The following is a 23509-nucleotide window of genomic DNA, read 5'->3' as shown; positions in this document are numbered from 1 at the left end:
TGTAATAATATTTGGCAAGTCGTCCCAAGGCTTGATTCAGCAAAGTAGTTGATGCGATAAAGGGTACATCTAGTTGGTACATGCATAAGTGATCTACAACACGTAATGATAGTTTGCACTCGACGCAGAATTACAAAGTTGTTGTTAATCTTCTTAGACATGAGATGTTGATCCTCTAGCAGGGTTTGTTTCTGTGATGTAGTGCTAAAGAAATAAATAGTTTTTCTACTCTTATCCTTGGTGGTATGTTCCATGTCATCTCTGCTACACGTGGTCACCTGGGCTAGACATGCTGTTGATTTCTTACAGATTTCTTAGCTGATTTATCCAAGAAAATTAAGGTGACTGATCTCCGTGGATGAGTGCGAGAGTGCCCGATGAACGGATTGGTCTTAGGTATTCTCAAGGAGTTGCCTTCCTTGTGGCCTAGTTTGGGCATGGGCCCATCCGACAATAAAAGATAGTTTGAATTATCTTTTTTAAAATAAAATTGGCTATTTGCAACTTTCAATACGGTGCTTTACCCAATTGACACTGTTAAGATTGGCTTCGTAAAAATACCACCCAGTTCATGTGCACTTTTATACAATGCCATTTCTCCTTTTTCCATTGCTTTTCTTGTTCTTTTCCATTTTATTGCAACTGAAAAGACCAAAGTGCCCTTGATGCTATCTATCCTTATCTGATGCGTGTGGAGTGGTTGGATAGGATTGCTCAGGCTAGCTCATTCTTGTCGTCACTGGTGGCTCCTCGCCGTACCTCACTGCTGCCTGCGCAAGCCACCGCAGCGCTCCGCCGTAGCTTGCCCATGCTAGTGCGAGCAACCGTAGCTCCCGCGCCGGTGCTCACACACGCCCTGCTGATGCCCACCGCGGCTCGTCGCCCGTGCTTGTGCACTTCCGCATGCGTCGGCGCAGTTCGTCCTCGCCTCACGGATGCCTACTCGAGCTCACCGCGTGTTTTCCCCCACGCCTGCGCGCGACACCGCAGCTCTCTGCAGGTGCTTGCCCTCCCCTGCGCGTATTGGCGCAGCTCGCCCTCCCCTGTTGGAGAAGCGTTCTAGTGGCGAAGGTGGTGCTGAAGAGGGGATGGATGCCTTGTGCAGGTCCTGAGCAAGTGCCGTGATGGCAGAAGCGGCCGGAGGAGATGCATGCGTTTGAAGGTCGTGAAGATGTTGAATGCAAGCAACATGTAAGTCATGTTTGTTGTAATATTTTGATTGATTATGGATTATAATTTGGAAATTACATCAAGAATAGAATGTCACCTTTTGTTTCATAGCCTGGCTTCTATCTTCAATCTGTAATACCTTTTTAGTTGGTGCAAATTGATCCGAATTGTGATGCAAAGTTCTTAGTACAAGTTACCTATAATCCTCCAGTGCTGCTTATATAAGTTTTTGACAGAGAATAGATATAATACTTCTGTCTGGAAAAGAAGCAATAAAGAAAATTAATTTGCTAGATTTGAAAATCACAACCCAATTTTTTAGTGTTTAGTAAATTGATAGCATCATCACAAACACCATACAGACAGAGTTATTTTTGTCTAATTAGTTAATTAACATACATGAACAGATAGACTGGATGAAGTATGTGTGCATCACCCCCCTGTCTAATACTTATCGCAAGCACCAAAATAAATTATCTTGAGTCTAGTTTTGTACAGAAAACCCAACTGGTGGAGCTAGCATAACTTCCATAAGTCAGTCTTGGTAGGAACTCCCGTACTAACCTGAAAACAATAAAATGAAAACAGGTTACTAAAATTCAGAAGCAAACAAAGCAAAAGATAGGTTTTCTCCAACCAGATAATCTTTTTTTCTTTTTACCAACAGAGAATCAATTATGTCCTAGTTAAGCCCAACTGGTGAAGCCAGTATAACTTCCAAAAGCTAGTCTTGGATACTAACCTGAAAGAAAGCACATCTATATCCAAATTGCCAAAACGATGACAAGGTCCAGAATTAGTTTTGCAAAAAGGCATGAGCAATCCTCATCTTTCACCATAGACAATCAATCCCATTTATTTTAAATTTTAGATGAGAAGATGTCGTTATCAGCTCATATAACCTTCAACACAAAAATGGGGCACGTATCTATGAGTGAGATTTGCAAATAAACATTGGAAACTTCCCTGTGGAAGAAGCATAATGTGATGTGCCGTAGAAGATGCATTTTTCTCTGCTCTATGCTGACCTAGCAACATCCACTGTCTAGTTGCATCTAGTAAAATGTTAGGATTTCAACTTTATATAGTGTTTGAGTCTTTGAGATACTACTAAGCACTGCTAACTACTAAGAAACCATAGAAGAGAAACTAATAATTGAGCTATCATGAATAGCTTACTTACCCTCTAAAGCGACCTAATAAGGAAGAAAGCTCTCTTTGCTCAAGATAAAATTTCTTCGATACCTGTAGAAGAACACTTATGAACACAGGGATATGAATCATATAAGAAAGCTAACAGGATAAGATCACTGGAATACCTCAAACTGGATAAAAAGGGGAGATCATGTCAAAGTCGAAGTATCAAACACATTAGTGGGCATCACGTTTAGAAAGAACATGTCTTGCACACCAAGGATAAAGGGAAGAAGCATCCAGCAGGCAGCGGGCTGCAGAAGCTCAACCCACAACGCGGCGGAAGTGCCCAAGAGGTCCTCCACGTGGTGGATGGCCTCGGCGTCGGCGGTTACTTGTTCATACTGTACTTTGGCGTGCGAAGAACTGAAAGAACAGTCAAGTACTTGTCCGAAGAAGCTGGGTATCAACTTCTGCTGAAATTAGGCATCCAAATACACAAAAAAGACACTGAATTAATAGAATGTGATGTTCTTTGGGAGGCATGTCTTAGAAGCATGTCTCAATCGTTCAGACCCGATTATAAATATTTATTAAGATAAAGTTTGCAATATACAATGTCAAAGTTACACTTCCTTCCAGATCTAAATCATCAACTCCTAATATGCCAAGTGCATCAGATCATCACATAACAGCTAAAGTAGATGGCCATAGATCCATGGTGACGGGAAGTTTAAAATTTCCCCTGAAGAAAATAACTATCTATGTATACAAAAGCAAAAAACAAACATTAGTAGCACCTAAGCAAGTCAGTGGTTGCAAGGCATCAGCTAACCCACAAAAGCATATCTATAGCAATGGAAAATCTAATAGAATGATATATCTGTATACTGAACAACCAATAAGAAAATGCAGTATAGACCAAGTTATGATAAGATCAACTCGTTTGTTCGAATTAGTATAAAATAATTGCAGGATAATATGGAAATCATATAAGTTTTAGTCAAGCATATCTTGGAAGATACCTAGAAAACCAGCATACAATGGAAATGATGAAGAGAAAAATGCATCCAGTTAAACCATGTGAACAACAGGCAGCTGAAGATGACATACGGAAAGGCACATATATAGCTTCAGAGATTCAGCTGCATCAGTCAAAGAGGAAAATAATATGTTATCAACTTCGCCTTGTCATCAAGGTAATCCATCATCATCATGATAACAAAAGATGCAACAGTAAGGTCATGCCTAAAAGGCAACACAAGATTTCAGAGAACACTGGCCTTGATTGGCCCAAACTTGGAAAAGTTACAACTAAAACATAAATTGCTAACAAAGGATATTCACACAAATCGATGACGAAAGGCACATGCACATCTTTAGAAAATACATTTACCTGCAATGGATAGCTAAATATTTCTTGGGATATCCCTAGAGGCGTTGCAATCATTGACTATATATACGGTTTGATATTCCTGGAGGCATCGCAATCACTGACACTACATACTGGGGTGCACCAAATGAGAGTAGAGAGTTCTGCAACATAGAGAGAAATTACATAAGAATCAGGCCCCCAAAAAATATTTGCCCTCCTTGTCCAGATTGCACACATTAGCATAGGTTCTAGATTCCATGTAATAGTAATAAACTGACATTTCTGCCAAACCATAATATTTTACTCCTTGAACCATAGTTGCCATGTTTCCGGTACGGTGGGAACAAGGAACGGGAACGGGGGACGAGAGTCGGGGGCTGGAAAAAATAGGGTACAGTGAGGGTATACATCTCTAGAATGATTTTTCTAAAGCGGAAACACGATCCAATCAATTCCGGTACGATGAATCCGGTACGGTACCATGGAACGAGGAACGTGAATCTTTACAGATGCGGGGAGCAACTGGCTGGGAGGGACCGAGGGAGTACTTATACATGGAACTGTCTGGGCTGGGAGCAACTGGCTGCATCGTCGATTCATGAAGACTAAAATACATCATCTCCTTCCCAATGGAAAATTTATTAGCAGCCTTGGAGTAATTGGAGAGCAGAACGAGGAGTTATTTAGGGGAGTGGAAAAGAACGGGACAGAGAGTAAAACGAGGAGTTCGTGATTGATATGGCTGACCTTTTGCTTACTCGATCGATTCAAGAACCAAGACTGTCGAGTCGCCGAACCTGAATCGACGATCCGGCTGCGGAAACGCCGAATCCGCATCAAATCTTACCGAATCGACCCTCATTCCCGAATCTGATTCCAGGTCGATGAATCCGGATCGAGGGACGGCCCACCGTTCCCTGTTTCCGGCTACTATGCCTTGAACCCAATGATGTTCATACATCAGCTGCTCCTTCGCTAGTAACTTACTCCTTGGTAGTGACCTCCTAACAGAACAAAATCACCAATATAAAGACCAAAAAATTGATACGGCCTACACCTCTAATCACAGATGCAGCATACTGTAGTACCTGAATTATAGATCCTCAAATCACAGATGCAACAACTAATAATAAGCACAACCTTATGCCCTTAAACTCAAATCACGTCATGCAAAATAATAAGCACAAATTGGAAGGAGCGGCATTCAATCAAATAAAGGACCACACTGAGTATCCAGGCACAAAGATTGTTCTGGTTAGTCACAATTCATTTTACATCTGTAGCATATTGTTTTTTAAGCCTGGAACAAGCAACAATTCATTTTAACTCGATTCATTGTTCCATCAAGGTTCTGAATCCAAGTGACACCAAACATTAATACATGCACAGTATCAAATCAACGTAAAGGAAATAAGGGGGTAAATCAGCTAGCTGATGCAATAGCCAAACCCCTGTCATAACATGAGGCCCAAAAATCATATGGAAGATGTAGGATTTATGTGCAAACCCCAAAACAAACCGGCTGGCTAATCTAGCTCTTTCACTTAATAAACCCAAGAAAGTATGAGGCCTACATCAAAAATTTCTTTGATAAACATACAAAGATCATCCCTATATAGCAGTTTCTTGTATTAAATCCCTATCTATCAAGCGCCTTCTCTCATAAATAAATGTGGCAGGTGTTACGGCATATCTCTCTTAAGGTAGTTTTGGTGATTGATGACAACATGTTTGCGGACTAATCTTATGCTTTGAATAATTCACAGATTCTCCCCTGGCGCGAGACGATTTCTTCCCCTCGGAGTGTATTTCAAGACGGTGTGGCTCTTTTATTTCTTTCTCGATGGACTAGTTGCGTAGAGAGGGCACGGTACTATCAAGAGGGGGTCCGCTGGGGTATTGTATGGGTGAAATCATCACGTACACATCAGCTTCTCACCCTCCGAGCTTTTCCATTCCATTAAAGAGATCTCTCCTCTCTTCCTTGTCTTGTCTGGGTCCAAGCGGTAGTACCGCGCAACCCAGCGGTAGTACCGCTGAGGAGCCAAGCGGCAGTACCGCTCCACAGCGGTAGTACCGCCCGTGGCTCCACAGCAGTAGTACCGCTGGGGTGCCTGGCACCTCCGCCTTGTCCTCAGCATCTTTGAGAGATTCTCTCTCTCTTATGCGCCCCAGCGGTAGTACCGCACTGCCAGCGGTAGTACGGCCGAAGGGTCACAAGTGGCAGTACCGCTCCAGAGCGGTAGTACCGCCCGTGACCCCGCTGCCGTAGTACTGCTGGGCAGTCTGGCTCCTACCGCCTCGATTCGAGAGGCCTTTTTCTCGTGTCGGATTTTGTGGCACTAGTTGCGGTTATAGAGGTGGTAGTACCGTTTCAGGAGCGGTAGTACCGCCCCTACCACCTCGGTAGTACCGTGTTTGGGTCCTTTTCCTACTAGTCTCCTTAGCGCGGCAGTACCGCTGTCCTGTCGGTAGTACCGCCCCCTCTCAGCGATAGTACCACCCTGTGCGGGGCTGGGTTGGTGGGGGGCAACGGTTGGATTGTTGCCCCCACTATAAAAGGGAGTCCCCTTCTTTTTTTTGACCTACCTGTTCCTCCCCCAAGCTTCATTTATTGCTCAAGCTCCATTTTCGCCCGATCTATCTCTCTAGCCAATCAAACTTGTTGATTTGTTTGGGAGTGGTTGAGAAGGCCCCGATCTACACTTTCACTGAGGGATTTTCGATTCCCTCACTCATCCCTAGCGGATCTTGTTACTCTTGGGTGTTTGAGCATCCTAGACGGTTGAGGTCACCACAGAGCCATAGTCCATTGTGGTGAAGCTTCGTGGTCTTGTTGGGAGCCTCCGATTAAGTTGTGGAGATTGCCCAACCTTGTTTGTAAAGGTTCGGTCGCCGCCTTCAAGGGCACAAATAGTGGAATCACGACATCTCGCATTGTGTGAGGGCGTGAGGAGAATACGGTGGCCCTAGTGGCTTCTTGGGGAGCATTGTGCCTCCACACCGCTCTAACGGAGACGTACTTCCCCTCAAAAGGAAGAAACTTCGGTAACACATCCTCGTCTTCACCGGATCCACTCTTGGTTATCTCTTACCTTTACTTGTGCAAGCTCTTTAGTGTTTCTTCCCTTGCTTGCTTGTATTCTTGTTGTTAGTGCATCATATAGGTTGCTCACCTAGTTGCACATCTAGACAACCTACTTTGATGCAAAGTTTAATTCGGTAAAGAAAAGTAAAAATTGGTAGTTGCCTATTCCCCCCCCCTCTAGTCAACCATATCGATCCTTTCAATTGCTATCAAAGCCTTGTCTCTTTATTAAGGACTTTACCATCCAAAGAGTATGGTTGATACCGTAGACGGTGTGGAGGAACACTCCGGTGTGAATCTGATCTCGTCTACGGGAGATGGGGAAACCTCGGTCTCTCGTGAGGAGTTCAATGTGGCCTTGGAGACATTGAAAACCTCCATGACAACCGAAGTTGAAAGCATGTTACTAAATTTCTTGAGGGGCTTAAACTATCCACCGCACCGTTGAAAGTGGGTGACCCTGCCAACAAGGTGACAGATGCTATCCCCGACAAGGGGGAAGCTAGTAGTGAAAATGCTCCTTCTTCTAGTGGTAAGAATGGCACCGGCATCTTTGCCCATGTAGAACCACCACTTGTTTATGGTGGACCGGTTTCTTCCACTCATTTGAATCATGCCGGTCCTTTCCCTAAGATTGTGAAAAATGAGGATTTTTATTCTTGGGTTTACCGCTTTAAACGTCATTTAAATCATGTGAACACTAACCTTTGGAGAATCATTGAAGAAGGTTTCTATCCACATGATCCAAGCAACTTCACTCCTCGAGAAGCCGCGGACAATCAATTCAATAAGAATGCTCTCTTCATCATTCAAGATGCAATTCCACCCGAAGACCTATCTCATCTTCGTCCCTTCGCCTTGGCCAAAGATGTTTGGCATTGTGTGGTCTCTCTCTACCGGGGAAGCGCAAGCATTCAATGCTCCAACTATGAAGTGGTACAAGATGAGGCCGATGAGTTTGCAATGAAAGAAGATGAAGAACCTCGTGAGCTTTATCGGAGACTAACCAAACTCGCGGTCTCACTACGAGATCACGGGAGCAAGGACACGGATGACAATTGGATCAAGCGCAAATTCCTCAAGGCAATGATGCCCTATCACAAGGCCACGTCCTCCGTCATTCGTCAAAGACCGGACTTCCACACTTTGACCTCAAGCGAAGTGTTGGATGAGTTTGTGGCCATGAACATTTTGGACAAGACCGCCGACAATGCGGTGCTCCGTTCTCAACGGGCAAAGAAGCCTAACCTTGCTTCGAAGGCCAAGCTCACTGTTGAAGAAGAAGAAGAGGAAGAAGAGGAGAGCAACCCCGAAGATACGAAGTATGCATATCATGAACACATGACACTTGCTTCAAGGCAATTTTGGAGCAAGAAAAACTCGAGGCCAAACTTTAGCAAAAACAACTCGAGTGGCACGAGGGGCAAGCAACGTGTAAGGACTTGCTACAATTGCGGCAACGTGAGTCATTTTGTTGCGGAATGCTCGTATGAGAAGAGGGAAGACAATGGTGGCAAGCTCATCCGAAAAGACAAGGCCAAGTCGTTCCCCAACAAGAACAACTTCACCAAGAAGACTCCTCCCAAGGCCTCCGTTGCCATTGCGACGACTTCACGGGTGTCTCTCTTCGACTCACCCAATGAGAGTATCACCGCCAAGTGCCTCATGGCTAAAGCCACCAACAAGGTAACCCCTAATATCAAAACTACCATCATTAATCATCCTTCTCCGACGGATAGCATTAATGAACTTGAGGGAGCTAATGTGGAGACTAACGAGTTTGAGGCCTTTATGGGCAAACTCAAGGGAAAATCCAATAAGCACTTTGTTGCTCTCTTGGAACAACTTGGTGAAGCCAATGACATGATCGAGGCTCACGAAGACACCATCACCAAGATGGAAGGGCATAGTCGTGACTATGCCGATGAGATTTCGGATCTTTCCAATGCTCTTGAGGAAGAGCGTGGTCTTCGTTTGGCTCTTGAGGAGTCACACAACGTTGATCATGCTAAGTTAAAGAAAGATTATGATCATGTCCTCATAGTTTCTCATGTGCTAAACTCCAAGAAGGTCGAACTTGAGGTTGATCTTGCTAGACTCAAGGAGGAGTTTGATCTACTTGACAAGGCTCACAAGGTCTTGAAGGGTGCTCATGCTAGTCTCAAAGAGTCTCATGATCAACTTCAAGTAAAGCTAACCAAGGAAAAAGCCACTTTCCCTCGTATGATGTTAATTGATAATGCAAATGCTACTAACCCGTGTTGTGAGCATGTGCATCTCGTTGAGAAAAATGCTAAGCTAAAGGGACAACTTGAGAGAGGTCTTACGACTTGCATACAAGGCAAGAAGAACCTCAACGATCTCTTGATCAACCAAAAGGGGGTTGTGGCCAAGGAAGGGGTTGGGTACGTGCCCGACTCCAAGAACAAGAAGAAGAATGACAAGACCAAACGACCTCCTCCTCTCATGCAAACCTTTGTGAAGGAGGGAGAGAGTGCCTCCGAGGAGAAGAAGAACAATGTCAAGAAGGGCAATGTCACCCCTCCCAACAAAGCCGGCGACTTTAATCCTTCTTATGTGTTATGTCGTGCTAGTGATGGGCATGTTTATGCCAAATTTGTTGGTTCTCTTCATGAATACATTGAATGGTCTACTTGGGTTCCAAAGATCCTTGTTACTAACATCAAAGGACCCATTACAAAATGGGTACCTAAAATCAAGTATTGATTTTTTGTAGGTGTTTGCTTTCTGTGGTGGATCATGGTTGCTCGATAGCGGAGCTACAAATCATATGACCGGAAGCAAGGACTTGGTGGTGGACATGCACAAGGTTCCATCTATGCCCACCAATGTCGAGTGGGGTGACGCCTCATCTTCTAAGGTATTGGGACTTGGCAAGGTGGTCATCTCTTATGATCTCACGATTGAGAAGGTCATGCTTGTTGAGTCCCTTGCATACAATTTACTTTCCGTTCGTCAACTTGCAATCATGGGCTTTGCCACTTTCTTTGATATCAATACCGTGGCCCTCTTGTGGAGCAAGACTCTTAAAGTAGCCTTTGTTGGGCATGTCGAGAACGGTCTATATGTGATTAACTTTTCGGAGCGACCCACTAAGACCGCGACATGCCTAATGGCTAAAGTTGATGTGGGATGACTTTGGCATCGCCGTTTAGCCCGTGTCAATATGAGATCTTTGAAAAGTCTCCTCAAGGGGGACCATGTCCATGGACTAATGAATGTTAGTTTTGCTAAACATTGTGCTTACAGTGCCTGTATCGAAGGAAAGCTACATGAGAAGGCTCATCCTCCCACGACGATCATTTATTCGAAGAGGCCTTTGGAGCTCCTTCACATGGATCTCTTTGGGCCTCCATCTTTCGATAGTCTTGAAGGTAGGAAGTATTGCTTGGTGATTGTGGATGACTACTCAAGGTACACCTGAGTGTATTTCTTCAAGAGGAAGAGCGAGACCCAATAAACCGTCATTGACTTTGCAAATGAAGCACAACGTCAACACAATGCAAAAATCTTGACAATAAGAAGTGACAACGGCACCGAGTTCAAGAACTACACCTTGGATGAATTTCTTAGCGATGAGGGAATCAAGAATCAATATTCCGCACCCTACACCCCTCAACAAAACGGTGTTGTGGAGAGGAAGAATCGGACGTTGATGGATGCGGCAAGGATCATGATGGCGGAGTTCAAGTCTCCGTACAACTTTTGGGCCGAAGCCATCAACACCGCGTGTCATGCATCCAATCGGCTCTACCTCCGCAAGGGCTTGAACAAGACTCCATATGAGATACTCACCGGTAACAAGCCCAATCTCAAGTACTTCCGGGTATTCGGGTGTGAGTGTTTCATTCTCAAGAAAGGTGTTCGGTTGTCTAAATTTGAGGCTAGAGCTTATGAGGGCATATTTGTTGGCTATGCTACAAACTCTCATGCTTACCGTGTCCTCAATAAATCCACGGGACTTATTGAGGAGACATGTAACGTGGAGTTTGATGAGAATAACGGCTCCCAAGTGGAGCAAAGTGGCACTTGTGATGTAGGTGATGAAATTTCTCCCCAAGCCATAAGAAGAATGGGTGTTGGCTTTATCCTACCCATTGAGGAATCCCTTATGGCCGAAGGAGAAGGACAAAGCTCCACTCAAGTGGAGCCATCACCAACCCAAGGCTCACACGCTTCCGAAGAACAACATGAAGGCCCTCATCCTCAAGAACATGACCAAGGTCAAGATCACGCTCAAGACGGTGTTGACACATCAAGTGATGCCCAAGGTCAAGTTCTTTCCTCCGAGCAAGTTCAAGAACAAGAACAAGCCCAAGATAACGCTCAAGATGATCAAGTGACCACTCCTCGTCTCACCCCCGAGGAGAAATTAGAGCGTCGTGCCGCCAAGGTTGCTTCCAAGCTCTCCACCAAGGATCATCTCATGACGAATGTGCTTGGAAACTTAAGAAAGGGGGTAAGCACTCGTAGACAATTAGCAAATTATTGTGAGCATCACGCGTTTGTCTCTTGTGTGGAACCCCACAAGGTATATGAAGCGCTAGAAGATCCGGATTGGCTCAATGCCATGCATGAATAACTCAATAACTTCGAGCGCAACAAAGTGTGGAGATTGGTGCCAAGACCGATTGGGAATCACAATGTCATAGGAACCAAGTGGATATTTAAGAATAAGCAAGATGCCCATGGGATTATCATTCGCAACAAGGCTCGTTTGGTAGCACAAGGCTACTCCCAAGTCGAGGGTATCGACTACGGTGAAACCTTTGCTCCCGTTGCTCGTCTTGAATCCATTCGCATGTTGATTGCATATGCTTCTCATCATAACTTTAAGTACAACAAATGGATGTGAAGAGTGCTTTTCTTAATGGTCCTATTAATGAATTGGTTTACGTCAAGCAACCCCCCGGGTTCGAGGATCCCTACTTTCCCGATCATGTGTATCAACTCGATAAGGCACTCTATGGCCTTAAACAAGCCCCACGTGCGTGGTATGACCACCTTACCGAGTTGTTACAAGACCGTGGTTTTGAAGTTGGGCTAATCGACCCCATTCTTTTTACTAAGAAGGTCAAAGGGGAGTTGTTTGTGTGCCAATTATATGTTGATGATATTATCTTTGGTTCTCCTAACAAAGCTTTCAATGAGGAATTTTCCGCTCTCATGACCTCAAAGTTCGAGATGTCCTCCATGGGAGAGTTGAAGTTCTTTCTAAGGTTCGAAGTGAAGCAAAGAAGAGAAGGAACCTTCATCAATCAATCCAAATACACTCAAGACATGCTCAAGAGATTCAAGCTAAGTGACGTCAAGCCGGCCTCCACTCCAATGCCCACCAAGTGTCAACTTGACTTAGATCCCAATGGTAAAGTGGTGGATCAAAAGGTATATCGTTCCATGATTGGATCCTTGCTTTACCTTTGTGCATCTAGACCGGACATCATGTTGAGTGTGGAAATTTGTGCACGGTTTCAAGCTGCACCTAAGGAAAGTCACTATGTGGCGGTCAAACGAATCTTTCGATATTTGGCTCATACCTCAAACTTTGGCTTATGGTACCCAAGAGGATCAAACTTCAAGCTTGTAGGGTACTCGGATTCCGATTGGGCGGGAGACAAAGTGGATAGGAAGTCCACTTCCGGAGGGTGCCAATTCCTTGGTTGCTCTTTGGTAAGTTGGTCTTCCAAAAAGCAAAGTTGTGTGTCTCTCTCGTCCACTGAGGCGGAGTATGTTGCCGCCGGTAGTTGTTGTGCACAACTCCTATGGATGAGGCAAACTTTAAAGGATTACGGTGTCACTTGTGACAAAGTGCCTCTTTGGTGTGACAATGAAAGTGCTATCAAGATTTCTCTCAACCCGGTGCAACACTTCAAGACGAAGCATATTGAGATTCGATATCACTTCATCCGGGATCACATTAGGTGAGGAGAGATCGAGCTCAACTATGTCAACACTCATGACAACCTTGCAGATATTTTCACGAAGCCCTTGGATGAAGCAAGATTTCGCGAGTTAAGGCATGAGCTAAAAATCATTGATTCGAGCAATGTGGCTTGAACCCTTGCACACCCTACCACACTTAATTTGTTGTCTAGTTTAGGTGTAGACATAGATATAGTGGGAATGTTGTTCTCTCAATGAACTCTCACTCCCCCCATTATGCATAAATTGATCAAGTCTTTCACTTTAGCCATTGTTGATGGTATTTGTGCTTCAAAGACGAGTTTTGGTCATGGGTCCAAGGTTAAAATCTTCGCGGCGCCATACCTTTTGACTCAAACATAGGTGGCCTCGGCCACCGTCCTCGTTTGAAGAGGTGTGTCTTGTTCTTTTTGCTGGCTCTTTTTTATTTCTCTTGTCGTTTTTGTCGTTCCTTCGAGCAAAAGCCTTGTTGGTTTGGTTGCCATGGCGTGCTGGGCGGTACTACCGCTGGTGGTGCGCGGTACTACCGCTCATGAGCGGTACTACCGCCCTCCAGCACGGTACTACCGCTCATGAGCGGTACTACCGCCCTCCAGCACGGTACTACCGCTGAGGGACGGGACCAGGGGATTAAGTCGGGGCAGGGAGAGGTTTCTTCTCCCCCATACCCATTCACTTTGCCCCCTCTTTCCTCTTCCTCTCTCCAGCCTCCACTCGCCGCGGGCGGCGGATCTCCGTCTCCGGGGCGTTCCTCTTCATTTCCTTTGGTGGAGTCAATCGCCACCCTGTTCTCTTGCCATGGATGCCGGTATTGCCCCCGTTCCTTCTTTCCTTTTGTCTCGTTTTCAGATCTTGTTTCTTAGGGGCAATGGTGGTTGCATCTCTAGATTTTTGGCCAAATCTAGGCTTGAGTTGGTTGGAGAAGGCAACTAGACTATCTCGATTAGAGTTTGGTAGGAATATTTTTGAATTTGGTAGGTCGGTAGTGCCGGATCTGATCATGGTAGTAGGAAACCGCTGTTTCACCGCCTCGTGCTGTAGGAAATTGTTGTTTCTCCGCCTTGAGCAGTACTACCGCTCTCATCGGAGTGGTACTATCGCTTGACCTTGAGTGGTACTACCGCTCTCTTTGGGGCGGTACTACCGCGGGCATGTCACGGTACTACCGCTGCATGCCAAATTCCATCATTTTCCTGCCTTACCTTGATCATTTTTGTTGAGTTTGTTGGCTTATGCTCGTTCTTTCTGGTTGTTTTGCGTGTTCTTGTGTTTGGCTCCAGGTGATGACCATTCTGAGCAGCAAGGTTGTCGTATCAACTCCGGGCGTGCTACATCAAAACGCTACCGCACCTCAGAGCCAGCCGGTGGTTCCTCGAGCACCCAACCGTCTCCAGCAAGTGCATCTGCAAGCGTTCCTCCACCTCCTCAGCAATCGAAGCGATCCGCCAACAAGCCAAAGGGGAAGACTGTGACTGAGATGACCAACAAGGAGTTTTGGGAGAAGCGTCGCCGCAACCCCTATGCGGTGGACCAAGAACCCACTTTGGTCAACTGCCCGTTCTGGAACCGTTTTCGGTTTGCCATCTACTTTGATGTGATCAAGGCCAAGAAGAATCTTTTTGTTGATGTTCGCTCCATTGACACTGATGCTATGGAGAAGGATCCGGAGTACTTTGACGAAGCCCTTCAGATGTGCACTCAGCTGAACATTCTCAGGATCATGCAATTCAACAAGGATTTCGATGCGGATTTGGTGGCTCAATTCTATGCCACCGTCCATCTTGGACCGATGTCGACAAGACTCTAACATGGATGACCAATGGCAAGCTACTTTCTGTCAAGTGGAAGGCTTTCATGGAGTTACTTGATGTGGTGGATCACGGGCTTGAGACTCCTGTCAGTTTCCGCCCTCACCGCAATGCTACGTCCACCCACAAGCAAGCCTTTTGGCCCTACTGCACTGTGAAAGTTCACCCTGTAACTAAGAAAAAGACCTATGAGCTGTCTCCATATCTGGACATTCTTCATCGCATCTTCCGTGAGACTCTCTTCCCTCGGATCGGGAATCTGGATATGGTCCACTCTTACCTCGTGGACATGCTCCTTTTCTGTTAGCATGAGAAGGAAGCAAGCACTGGAGAGAGCTTGGATATTTCTCATGTCATGTGGTCTGAATTTCTCTCTGCCGTGTCTGAGCGCAAGTGCCCTATATATGGTCCGTTCATCATGAGGCTCATTGAGAGGGCCTGGGCACAGACTTATCCCAGAGTGTTGCTAGAAACTGGAGACTTGGTTTCTCATGAGATCAAGCGTCTGAGGAAGAAGGACAATTGGACAGCGTCTTATACAGGGGTCCATCTGCTACTGCTACCATGGGGGGTCCGTCTGCTGCTGCTGCCATGGGGGATCCGTCTGCTGCTGCTGCTGCCATGGGGACCGAGGGTGGGGCTGCTACTGATGATCATGAGGAGGACTTTGGCCCCTCTAGTACAGAACCGTCGTGGGCACAGAAGCTTAAGCGCAAGATGAAGAAGCTTTTCTACATGGAGTCTCATGGTCAGTACATGACTCATGTGGCGGAGAAGCATGCCAGGACGCGCCACAAGGAGCTCATGCGTCAGATGGGAGCAATAGTTGCCAGTGGGTCTGAGGGTCAGATCACTAAAGAGGAGGAATGGATTCATCAGCATTGCCCTTGGACCGACTCCGATGCCGAGCAGTTTTCGACCCACGATGAAGATGCAGAGATGTGATGTTCGAGATCTTCATCTTCCCATCACCTGAAGTCGTAGCGTCACTCTTTGCCCTTTTTGGTGTCTCGCTGCCAAAGGGGGAGAGAGTGTAGAGATTTGTGTTTGTTTGTCGTGCTTTGAGTCGTCTTGTGGGTTCTTGTGTGCTCTCTCGGTGTCTTTATTTGGTTTGGTTTGGTGTGAGACCTAAGTTCTAGACATATGGTGTGAGACATATGCTCCCTATCGCTACCTTATTACTTATGTCTATTCAGAGTACTGTAGTTCATTATGAGATGCATGCTTATCCTGTTTATTCCCTTCTCTCATATATGTTGTGCTTAGTATTGTTGGACTATAAAATATAGGGGGAGTGTTGATCCGAATGTGTGTGTCTTGCCATATCTAGGTGCACACATTCTGGGGGGAGCCCGTCTATATTTTTTAGTTCTTAGTTTTCTTTATTTTATTTTTTTTCTTTGCGCAAATCACTAGTTGTCATCAATCCATCAAAAAGGGGGAGATTGTTACGGCATATCTCTCTCAAGGTAGTTTTGGTGATTGATGACAACATGTTTGAGGACTAATCTTGTGCTTTGAATAATTCACAGATTCTCCCCTGGCGCGAGACGCTTTCTTCCCCTTAGAGTGTATTTCAAGACGGTGTAGCTCTTTCGTTTCTTTCTCGGTGGACTAGTTGCGTAGAGGGCACCGTACTATCAAGAGGGGGTCCGCTGGGGTATTGTATGGGTGGAATCATCACGTACACATCAGCTTCTCACCCTCCGAGCTTCTCCATTCCATTGAAGAGATCTCTCCTCTCTTCCTTGTCCTGTCTGGGTCCAAGCGGTAGTACCGCACAACCCAGCGGTAGTACCGCTGAGGAGCCAAGCGACAGTACCGCTCCACAGCGGTAGTACCGCCCGTGGCTCCACAGCAGTAGTACCGCTGGGGTGCCTGGCACCTCCGCCTTGTCCTCAGCATCTTTGAGAGATTCTCTCTCTCTCTCTTATGCGCCCCAGCGGTAGTACAGCACTGCCAGCGGTAGTACGGCCGAAGGGTTACAAGTAGCAGTACCGCTCCAGAGCGGTAGTACCACCCGTGACCCCGCTGCCGTAGTACCGCTGGACAGTCTGGCTCCTACCGCCTCGATTCGAGAGGCCTTTTTCTCATGTCGGATTTTGTGGCACTAGTTGCGGTTGTAGATGCGGTAGTACCCTTTCAGGAGTGGTAGTACCGCCCCTACCACCACGGTAGTACCGTGTTTGGGTCCTTTTCCTACTAGTCTCCTCAGCGCGGCAGTACCGCTGTCCTGGCGGTAGTACCGCCCCCTCTCAGCGGTAGTACCGCCCTGTGCGGGGCTGGTTGGTGGGGGGCAACGGTTGAATTGTTGCCCCCACTATAAAAGGGAGTCCCCTTCTTTTTTTTGACCTACCTGTTCCTCCCCCAAGCTTCATTTATTGCTCAAGCTCCATTAAATGCTCCAAGCTCCATTTTTGCCCGATCTATCTCTCTAGCCAATCAAACTTGTTGATTTGCTCGGGAGTGGTTGAGAAGGCCCCGATCTACACTTCCACCAAGGGATTTTTGATTCCCCCACTCATCCCTAGCGGATCTTGTTACTCTTGGGTGTTTGAGCACCCTAGACGGTTGAGGTCACCACAGAGCCATAGTCCATTGTGGTGAAGCTTCGTGGTCTTGTTGGGAGCCTCCGATTAAGTTGTGGAGATTGCCCCAACCTTGTTTGTAAAGGTTCGGTCGCCGCCTTCAAGGGCACCAATAGTGGAATCACGTCATCTCGCATTGTGTGAGGGCGTGAGGAGAATACGGTGGCCCTAGTGGCTTCTTGGGGAGCATTGTGCCTCCACACCGCTCTAACGGAGACGTACTTCCCCTCAAAAGGAAGGAACTTCGGTAACACATCCTCGTCTTCATCGGATCCACTCTTGGTTATCTCTTACCTTTACTTGTACAAGCTCTTTAGTGTTTCTTCCCTTGCTTGCTTGTATGCTTGTTGTTAGTGCATCATATAGGTTGCTCACCTAATTGCACATCTAGACAACCTACTTTGATGCAAAGTTTAATTCGGTAAAGAAAAGTAAAAATTGGTAGTTGCCTATTCACCCCCCCTCTAGTCAACCATATCGATCCTTTCAGCAGGGCTGTCTATTCAATCAAGCAACTGGAAGAACATGATGCACCAAAGAGAACTGCTTATTAGAGAGCCATACACACATCAAACCTAGTAAGTAAAATAATTTAGGGGGTATGTCAGCTACCTGAACACCCAAGATGTGCTCCGCGCACACGTGAGGCAGCAATCCACGACAAGCATAGTACCTGCAAAACAAATTAGGCAGCACATAAACAATACAATGTCATCAGGTGAAGAGGAAGCACATAAAAATGAAAACAAGAGAAGAAAATGAACACCCAGCAAGCAGCCAAAATAGCCCAAGAAACATTCAAAGGAACAGAAGAGGCAAGAAGAAGAAACCAAAGGAGGAACAGGAGATGCAAAAGGATCCAAATGCAAAACGATTCGGGGGAGATCAAATCCATTGGTACGGGAGGAACACGAGGTACCTTCTATAGCTCACCAATCCGCAGCAACCGGACCATGCTGAGGATAAAATTAGCAAACCTAACCAAATCCCTATGAATCACGATAAATAGACCTAGATAAGCAGCGGGAAAGAGGAACCAGTGTCTCCCTCCTCACCTGCTCTGTTCCGTCGCGTCATGGATGACCTTACGGGCGGCTCCTCAGCGATCTGGACGCGCCGCCTGACCTGCTCGGCCACGGTGGCCCTCCTTGTCCTGGCTTGTGATGAGGGGAGGAGGAAAGGAGAGGGTGGGGGTGCTCCTCTTGCCGTGTGCCCGCAAGGACGATGGTGACGACGCCGGGGAAGGAGATGGACGGCGGCGGTCTGTCGGTCTGGGCGAAGGAGATGGCGGCGGCGTCGGGAGCTGCTAGGGTTAGGGATTGGGTGGAGGAGGCGTAGAGGAGGAGGGACGAGAGAGTGCGGGAGGAGGCGGCGGCCAGGTCTCCACCACAGGAGCGGCCCGATTTTATACCACCTTACACGAAATGACTAAAATGCCTTTGGCGGGGTAGTCTAATTACGCGCGGTGGCACGCCGGGAGTGAAACTGCGCGGGGAGGCAGTAACTATTCATTGCTACAGGTACACCGGGTCGATCCGACGGCTGGTGTCATCCTGAGGCGAGATCCGACGGCCGAAATCAAATCAAGCAAAAGATCCAACGGCCAGGAATGCCAAATCGCTAAGGAAGCTGGAGGTTCACTGTCATTCTTATTTCTCGATGTCATGCGCTACTTAATCCAGGAATAAAATTAAGCGTAGACTCAAAGCTTAAAGCGCTGAGCTAAATCAAGTAAAAGATATCGAGTATAGCATCTCCGAATTCAAATTTAAGTGCAACAAGTTTAATAAAAAGAAGAAACACACATCCCCCAAATGCACGAACCGATCCATAATAAAGCCATCGGACATCTACATACTACATAAATTAGCAATGCTAGTGACAATAGTATCATAGAAATAAACACTAGCAACTTAGCATAATTGTTAAACACGATGATATTGTGGCATGTACAGGAAGGAGAATCATCAAGCGTTGGAGGAGTAGTTAATTAGCCAGGATACTTTGCAATCTTTATCTCCTCTTATCTCTAGCTTTCTTCCTTTCCAAGATGTATCTCTCAACAAACATGTACGCGTATCTGGGTTCACACTCCATCTATTTAACACGCAACACGACGGCCAGGATAGGCAAGACGTTTACCGCAAGTCGCACAATAATATCGTCTGGAATAAATAAAAACACAATAGCAAGGCTGAGACACTAAGATGCTGTTCGGCACCGCTCCGCTCCACAACTCCGGGAGCGGAGTTGGCGGAGCTGCAGTTCAAAACGGCGGAGTTGCAATTTCTCCGCTCCGCAGATTCCGGGAGCGGGTGATTATCGAACAGAGCCTAAGTCTAGTCTCGTCATTTGGCAAATGTCCTTTGCGTTGCTTCATAGCTTGGGAGCATTTCATTCTGTCACCATCGGTAGTCACGTACTAGCATCAATTCATATCAGGCTAACAAGTGATCCAACCATCCATGCACCTAACTAGCTAACCTGCATCTAGCCAGATTAATTAATGTAATAACATGCATACGCCGGCTGTTTTTTATTTTTTTGACAAAAAGGATTGCTTCCCGACTTCATTAACTAAACCAAGTAGAAATCTAATACTCCCTCCGTCACAGTTTAGAAGGCACAGTTAAATTTACATGCGTTTCCATAATAGACAAGGTTTAGGGCGTATTACATTTATTTCTAGTAACTAATTAGTACTCCTATATACTATTTCTATATGCATGCGTAGTGTGAATGCTATTTTTTAGCTCATCTCACAACCAATAAATAACCATCTAGGTTTCAGAGAATTTCCAAGCGCGCCTTCTAAACCGTGACGGAGGGAGTACATACTCCCTACGTCCGGAAATACTTGTCCTTCAAATGGTTGTATCTGGACTTATTTTAGTTATAGATATATCCATTTTATCTATTTCGAGAACAAGTATTTCCGGACGGAGGGAGTAGTAGCCAAAGACTAGAGGGGATGGGAACAAAGAACTAGCTCAGCAGACCTAGACATCCCTATGTACATCCCAAGCAGTGTCATCTCCCACATAAAGATGGAAGGGATCAACATAAGCCCATTACAACACATAGCAAAAACAGAAGGCACGTCACATACATCAGATTGCAGCGATGCATCGTCTTAGTTCATGTTTTCCAGATGGACCAGAACACCACTGCCAAACTAACCATTGTTATTCTCCTTCGTTTAGGGGGAAAGCTTTCAAGCATCACATACGCAAGCCGCTTCCATCTAAAATTATAGCATCTCAGTTGATCATGTTGGAATCCATCTTGAATTATGACTTGTGCTAGGATTTTTGCTTGATAGTGATAGCTTCGTGCCGTCTAGACTCATGACATCAGGCCATGCATACATAAATACATCATGATTCATGAACATAGACTAATCGTTTCATTTGTCGGTATGAAAGCAAAAACATTATCCTTGTCCTACTTGAATTTCTAGGCAACTAGATCTCCTCAAGTCTAAATTGATCGCAACCCACATACAGTAATTTCATCGTGATCGGGATCAGCATATCACATGTGTGGACCTTGGTCGGGGCTGCCATGTAACATGGATCCTCTCTTTGTCGACATATCAATACTTTCTTCTCGACGCAAACAATAAAAGTGCATTTAATACTTTGTCTACTGGGATAATCATGGCTTGTGTTTCAATGTCGTACCTTCTGGTGTGTACACAGCAACCTGCATCTTGCTCACGGAATCGTAAGTATTTTCCATCGCCAAGGTATGTGGGCTGACATAGTATAAGCAAGTTCTTTTTCTTTGTACGAAGAATAGCCAAATTCAACACCAGAGATACTGGTGTTTTTTCTTCCCAAAAAGGGTCCGGATCTGTTATAAAAGTTCTCGAGAAGTACGAAGCACCCCCAACATAATAAAGAATGGGGCACGCTACGCATCGGCCGGTGGATCTTTTTTTAAAGACCCCCCCACCTTGGCAGCTGTTAGATCTGGTGCCAACCAATGGCACAACCTTGTCCTTACAAATGCAACAACGGTTGTGTTGCAGAACCTTTTGCAACAGAGGTCCTGTTGTGGGTTTCTTTTTACAATAGAGGTCCTGTTGTGCGGATTTTTTCAAACCTTTTCTTTTGCAGAATCTTTTTACAATATAGGTTCTGTTGCAGAACCTCATTGCAACACAACACTTGTTACAAAGCACCTCCGGTGAGTCCCTCCATGACAGTTCATGGCACCAAACACACGCGTGGCAAGTGAAGCAGGCCGTGGATGTGGCCGAGCGATCCGCCGGCTGATTGTTAGCGTATCCCATAAAGAATAGATTTGGTTAAAATTTTGAAAGAGGATTATCTTACAAAAATAAAATAGGCAATTTTGTCAACAACCATGGGCGAGCCACCAATGGCGAGTCATGTTCACCCAAGAGACGAGACTGACAACACGGGAAGCTAGCCAAAGAGGCATACATCGTAGGTCCGTGCGTGCATGCATGAAGTGTTCAAAGTTTTACAGATTATTCATCTGCAGTTGCGCTCGGCCACCTATAGGTCATAGCCGCAGTGCATGTAGTTGTTCATATCCATCCATGCAGTTAGCATCGTACACTACCGTCGAACCCAGCTAGCTAACCCCACCTTTTTATCCTTTATTTGTACGTTCACGCAACCATGTCAATCTGACTAAGGGCATTTCTGTCAAATTATTGTTGTTTTAGTCGGCAGTGCATGTGCTTACGGGTTTTATTTGTACTAGTATTTGTAGAGGAAGAATCCAATGAAAATCCATCTTCACTGGGAACAAGGAAAGTAAGGCCCCGTTCGGAAGCAGTCCACGAGCTGGCTTCTGAAAATCCGTCCGAGAAGCGGCACCGAACGGCTCCGCTTCGAGAAGCTGGCTCTGCGGATACAAGAATCGGCAGTGCAAATATGCGCGGAGACGAGAAGCTACGCTGGCCCAGCTTCGCAAATAACAGAAGCGGGAGTTGCTCAAAATTACTACCATCTCACAAAACACACACATGATTATATACTAATGTACGCTGATTGTTGGTACATGTTCATGATGCTACTGATTTTGGTATCTATTTTTGAGATGGTACTGAATGTGTGGCATATATTTTGAGGTAATGTGTATCCGTAAAGTAATATCATTTTTGTATAAAAATGTCGTCAAGTGGGTCTGCTGAATGGACCAATGAGAATACTCGGATTATCGTGGAGTTGTTTGTGAAACAAGTGAAGGCTGGAAACATGCCAAGCACTCATTTGACACCCAGTGCATATGATGAGGTGGGAAAGGAATTCTTGATGAGAACTGGACTTGAGTACACACCAAAGCAAGTGAGGAACAAATGGACCAAGCTAAAACGTGAGTACAACACATTCAAGAAGCTCAAGTTGCGCGAGACTGGAGGGGGTTGGGACTTTGAGAAAAACACTGTGAAACAAGATAATGAGTGGTGGAAAAAGGCAAAAGTTGTAAGTTCTCATGCTTATGTTTCTCACAAAATAAAATGTAAACTTGTCATGCTTTATGTACTAATGTCTCTCTTTCATACAATAGGACCTCCCAGGTTGTGGCAAGTTCAAGAAGCATGGACTTCGTAATGAAGAAGGTTTGCGCATCTTGTTTGAGGATATCAGTGTTGATGGCACTGACCATTGGAACCCTGCATCTGGTCTGCCTCCCCCCTCTAGTTCGGCATTGAAAACCACCTTGAATGTTGATGAAATCACCGATCTTGATTTGGAGGATGATACCGAAGAGCAACCTTCTCCGACAGTAGCTAGTTCATCTAAAGTGAGGCTTGGGGTCACGATTCCGGAGAAGAACAAGAAACCAAAGAATGCACAAGTGATGCAAGAGGAGATTAGAAAGATTAGTTCTATTGCCCAGGCTTCACTACACATCGTTTCAGTCTTTCCTAAAGAAAGATGAGACCGTTTCTGTTGCCTCTACCATGGATTTAGTTCGTGATTGTGGCGTAATAGACGGCACTGATGAGCATTTCATTGCAATTGAGCTCTTTCTGAAGAGAGAGCAAAGAGAGATGTTCTTGCACATGACATCCGACTCTCGAAAGGGTTGTCAATTTAGGCAAGTATTACCTTGTAGATGCCGGGTATCCTAATAAAGATGGATATCTAGCACCATACAAAGGAGAACGGTATCATGTCCCCGACTTTCAAAGAGGTGCACCTCCAAATACTCCTAAGGAGAAGTTCAACAAGATTCACTCCTCCAAACGCAATTGCATAGAGAGAATCTTTGGAGTGTGGAAAATGAAATGGCAAATTCTCCTCAAGATGCCAAACTACTCGTTCCAAACACAGATGAAGATAGTTGCAACTACTATGACATTGCACAACTATGTTCGCCTCCATGAAAAAGATGATATCCACTTTGTTCGATGTGAAAG

At 45.6% G+C, this 23509-nt stretch overlaps 1 protein-coding gene across 3 annotated transcripts; it reads left to right on the top strand.

The window, feature by feature from the left end:
• Positions 1–699: 699 nt before the first annotated feature.
• Positions 700–23255, top strand: LOC125517593 (L10-interacting MYB domain-containing protein-like). Of its 3 annotated transcripts, none has more exons than XM_048682800.1 (4): positions 700–1000; positions 1106–1191; positions 21844–22568; positions 22654–23255. In XM_048682800.1, exons 3-4 carry the CDS (start codon positions 22254–22256, stop codon positions 23026–23028), a joined length of 690 nt encoding a protein of 229 aa, XP_048538757.1. In that variant the 5' UTR covers positions 700–1000; positions 1106–1191; positions 21844–22253; the 3' UTR covers positions 23029–23255. The 3 variants fall into 3 exon arrangements, with proteins under 3 accessions (XP_048538757.1, XP_048538758.1, XP_048538756.1); XM_048682801.1 differs by lacking the exons at positions 21844–22568; positions 22654–23255 and adding exons at positions 5446–5497; positions 13991–14193; XM_048682799.1 differs by having other exon boundaries at positions 700–1191.
• Positions 23256–23509: the final 254 nt, after the last annotated feature.

This window comes from Triticum urartu, chromosome 6 (genome assembly GCF_003073215.2).
Source record: "Triticum urartu cultivar G1812 chromosome 6, Tu2.1, whole genome shotgun sequence".
Lineage (NCBI taxonomy): Eukaryota > Viridiplantae > Streptophyta > Magnoliopsida > Poales > Poaceae > Triticum > Triticum urartu.
The sequence above is the reverse complement of the archived record's forward strand: the minus strand, read 5'-3'. Positions and strand labels throughout refer to the sequence as shown.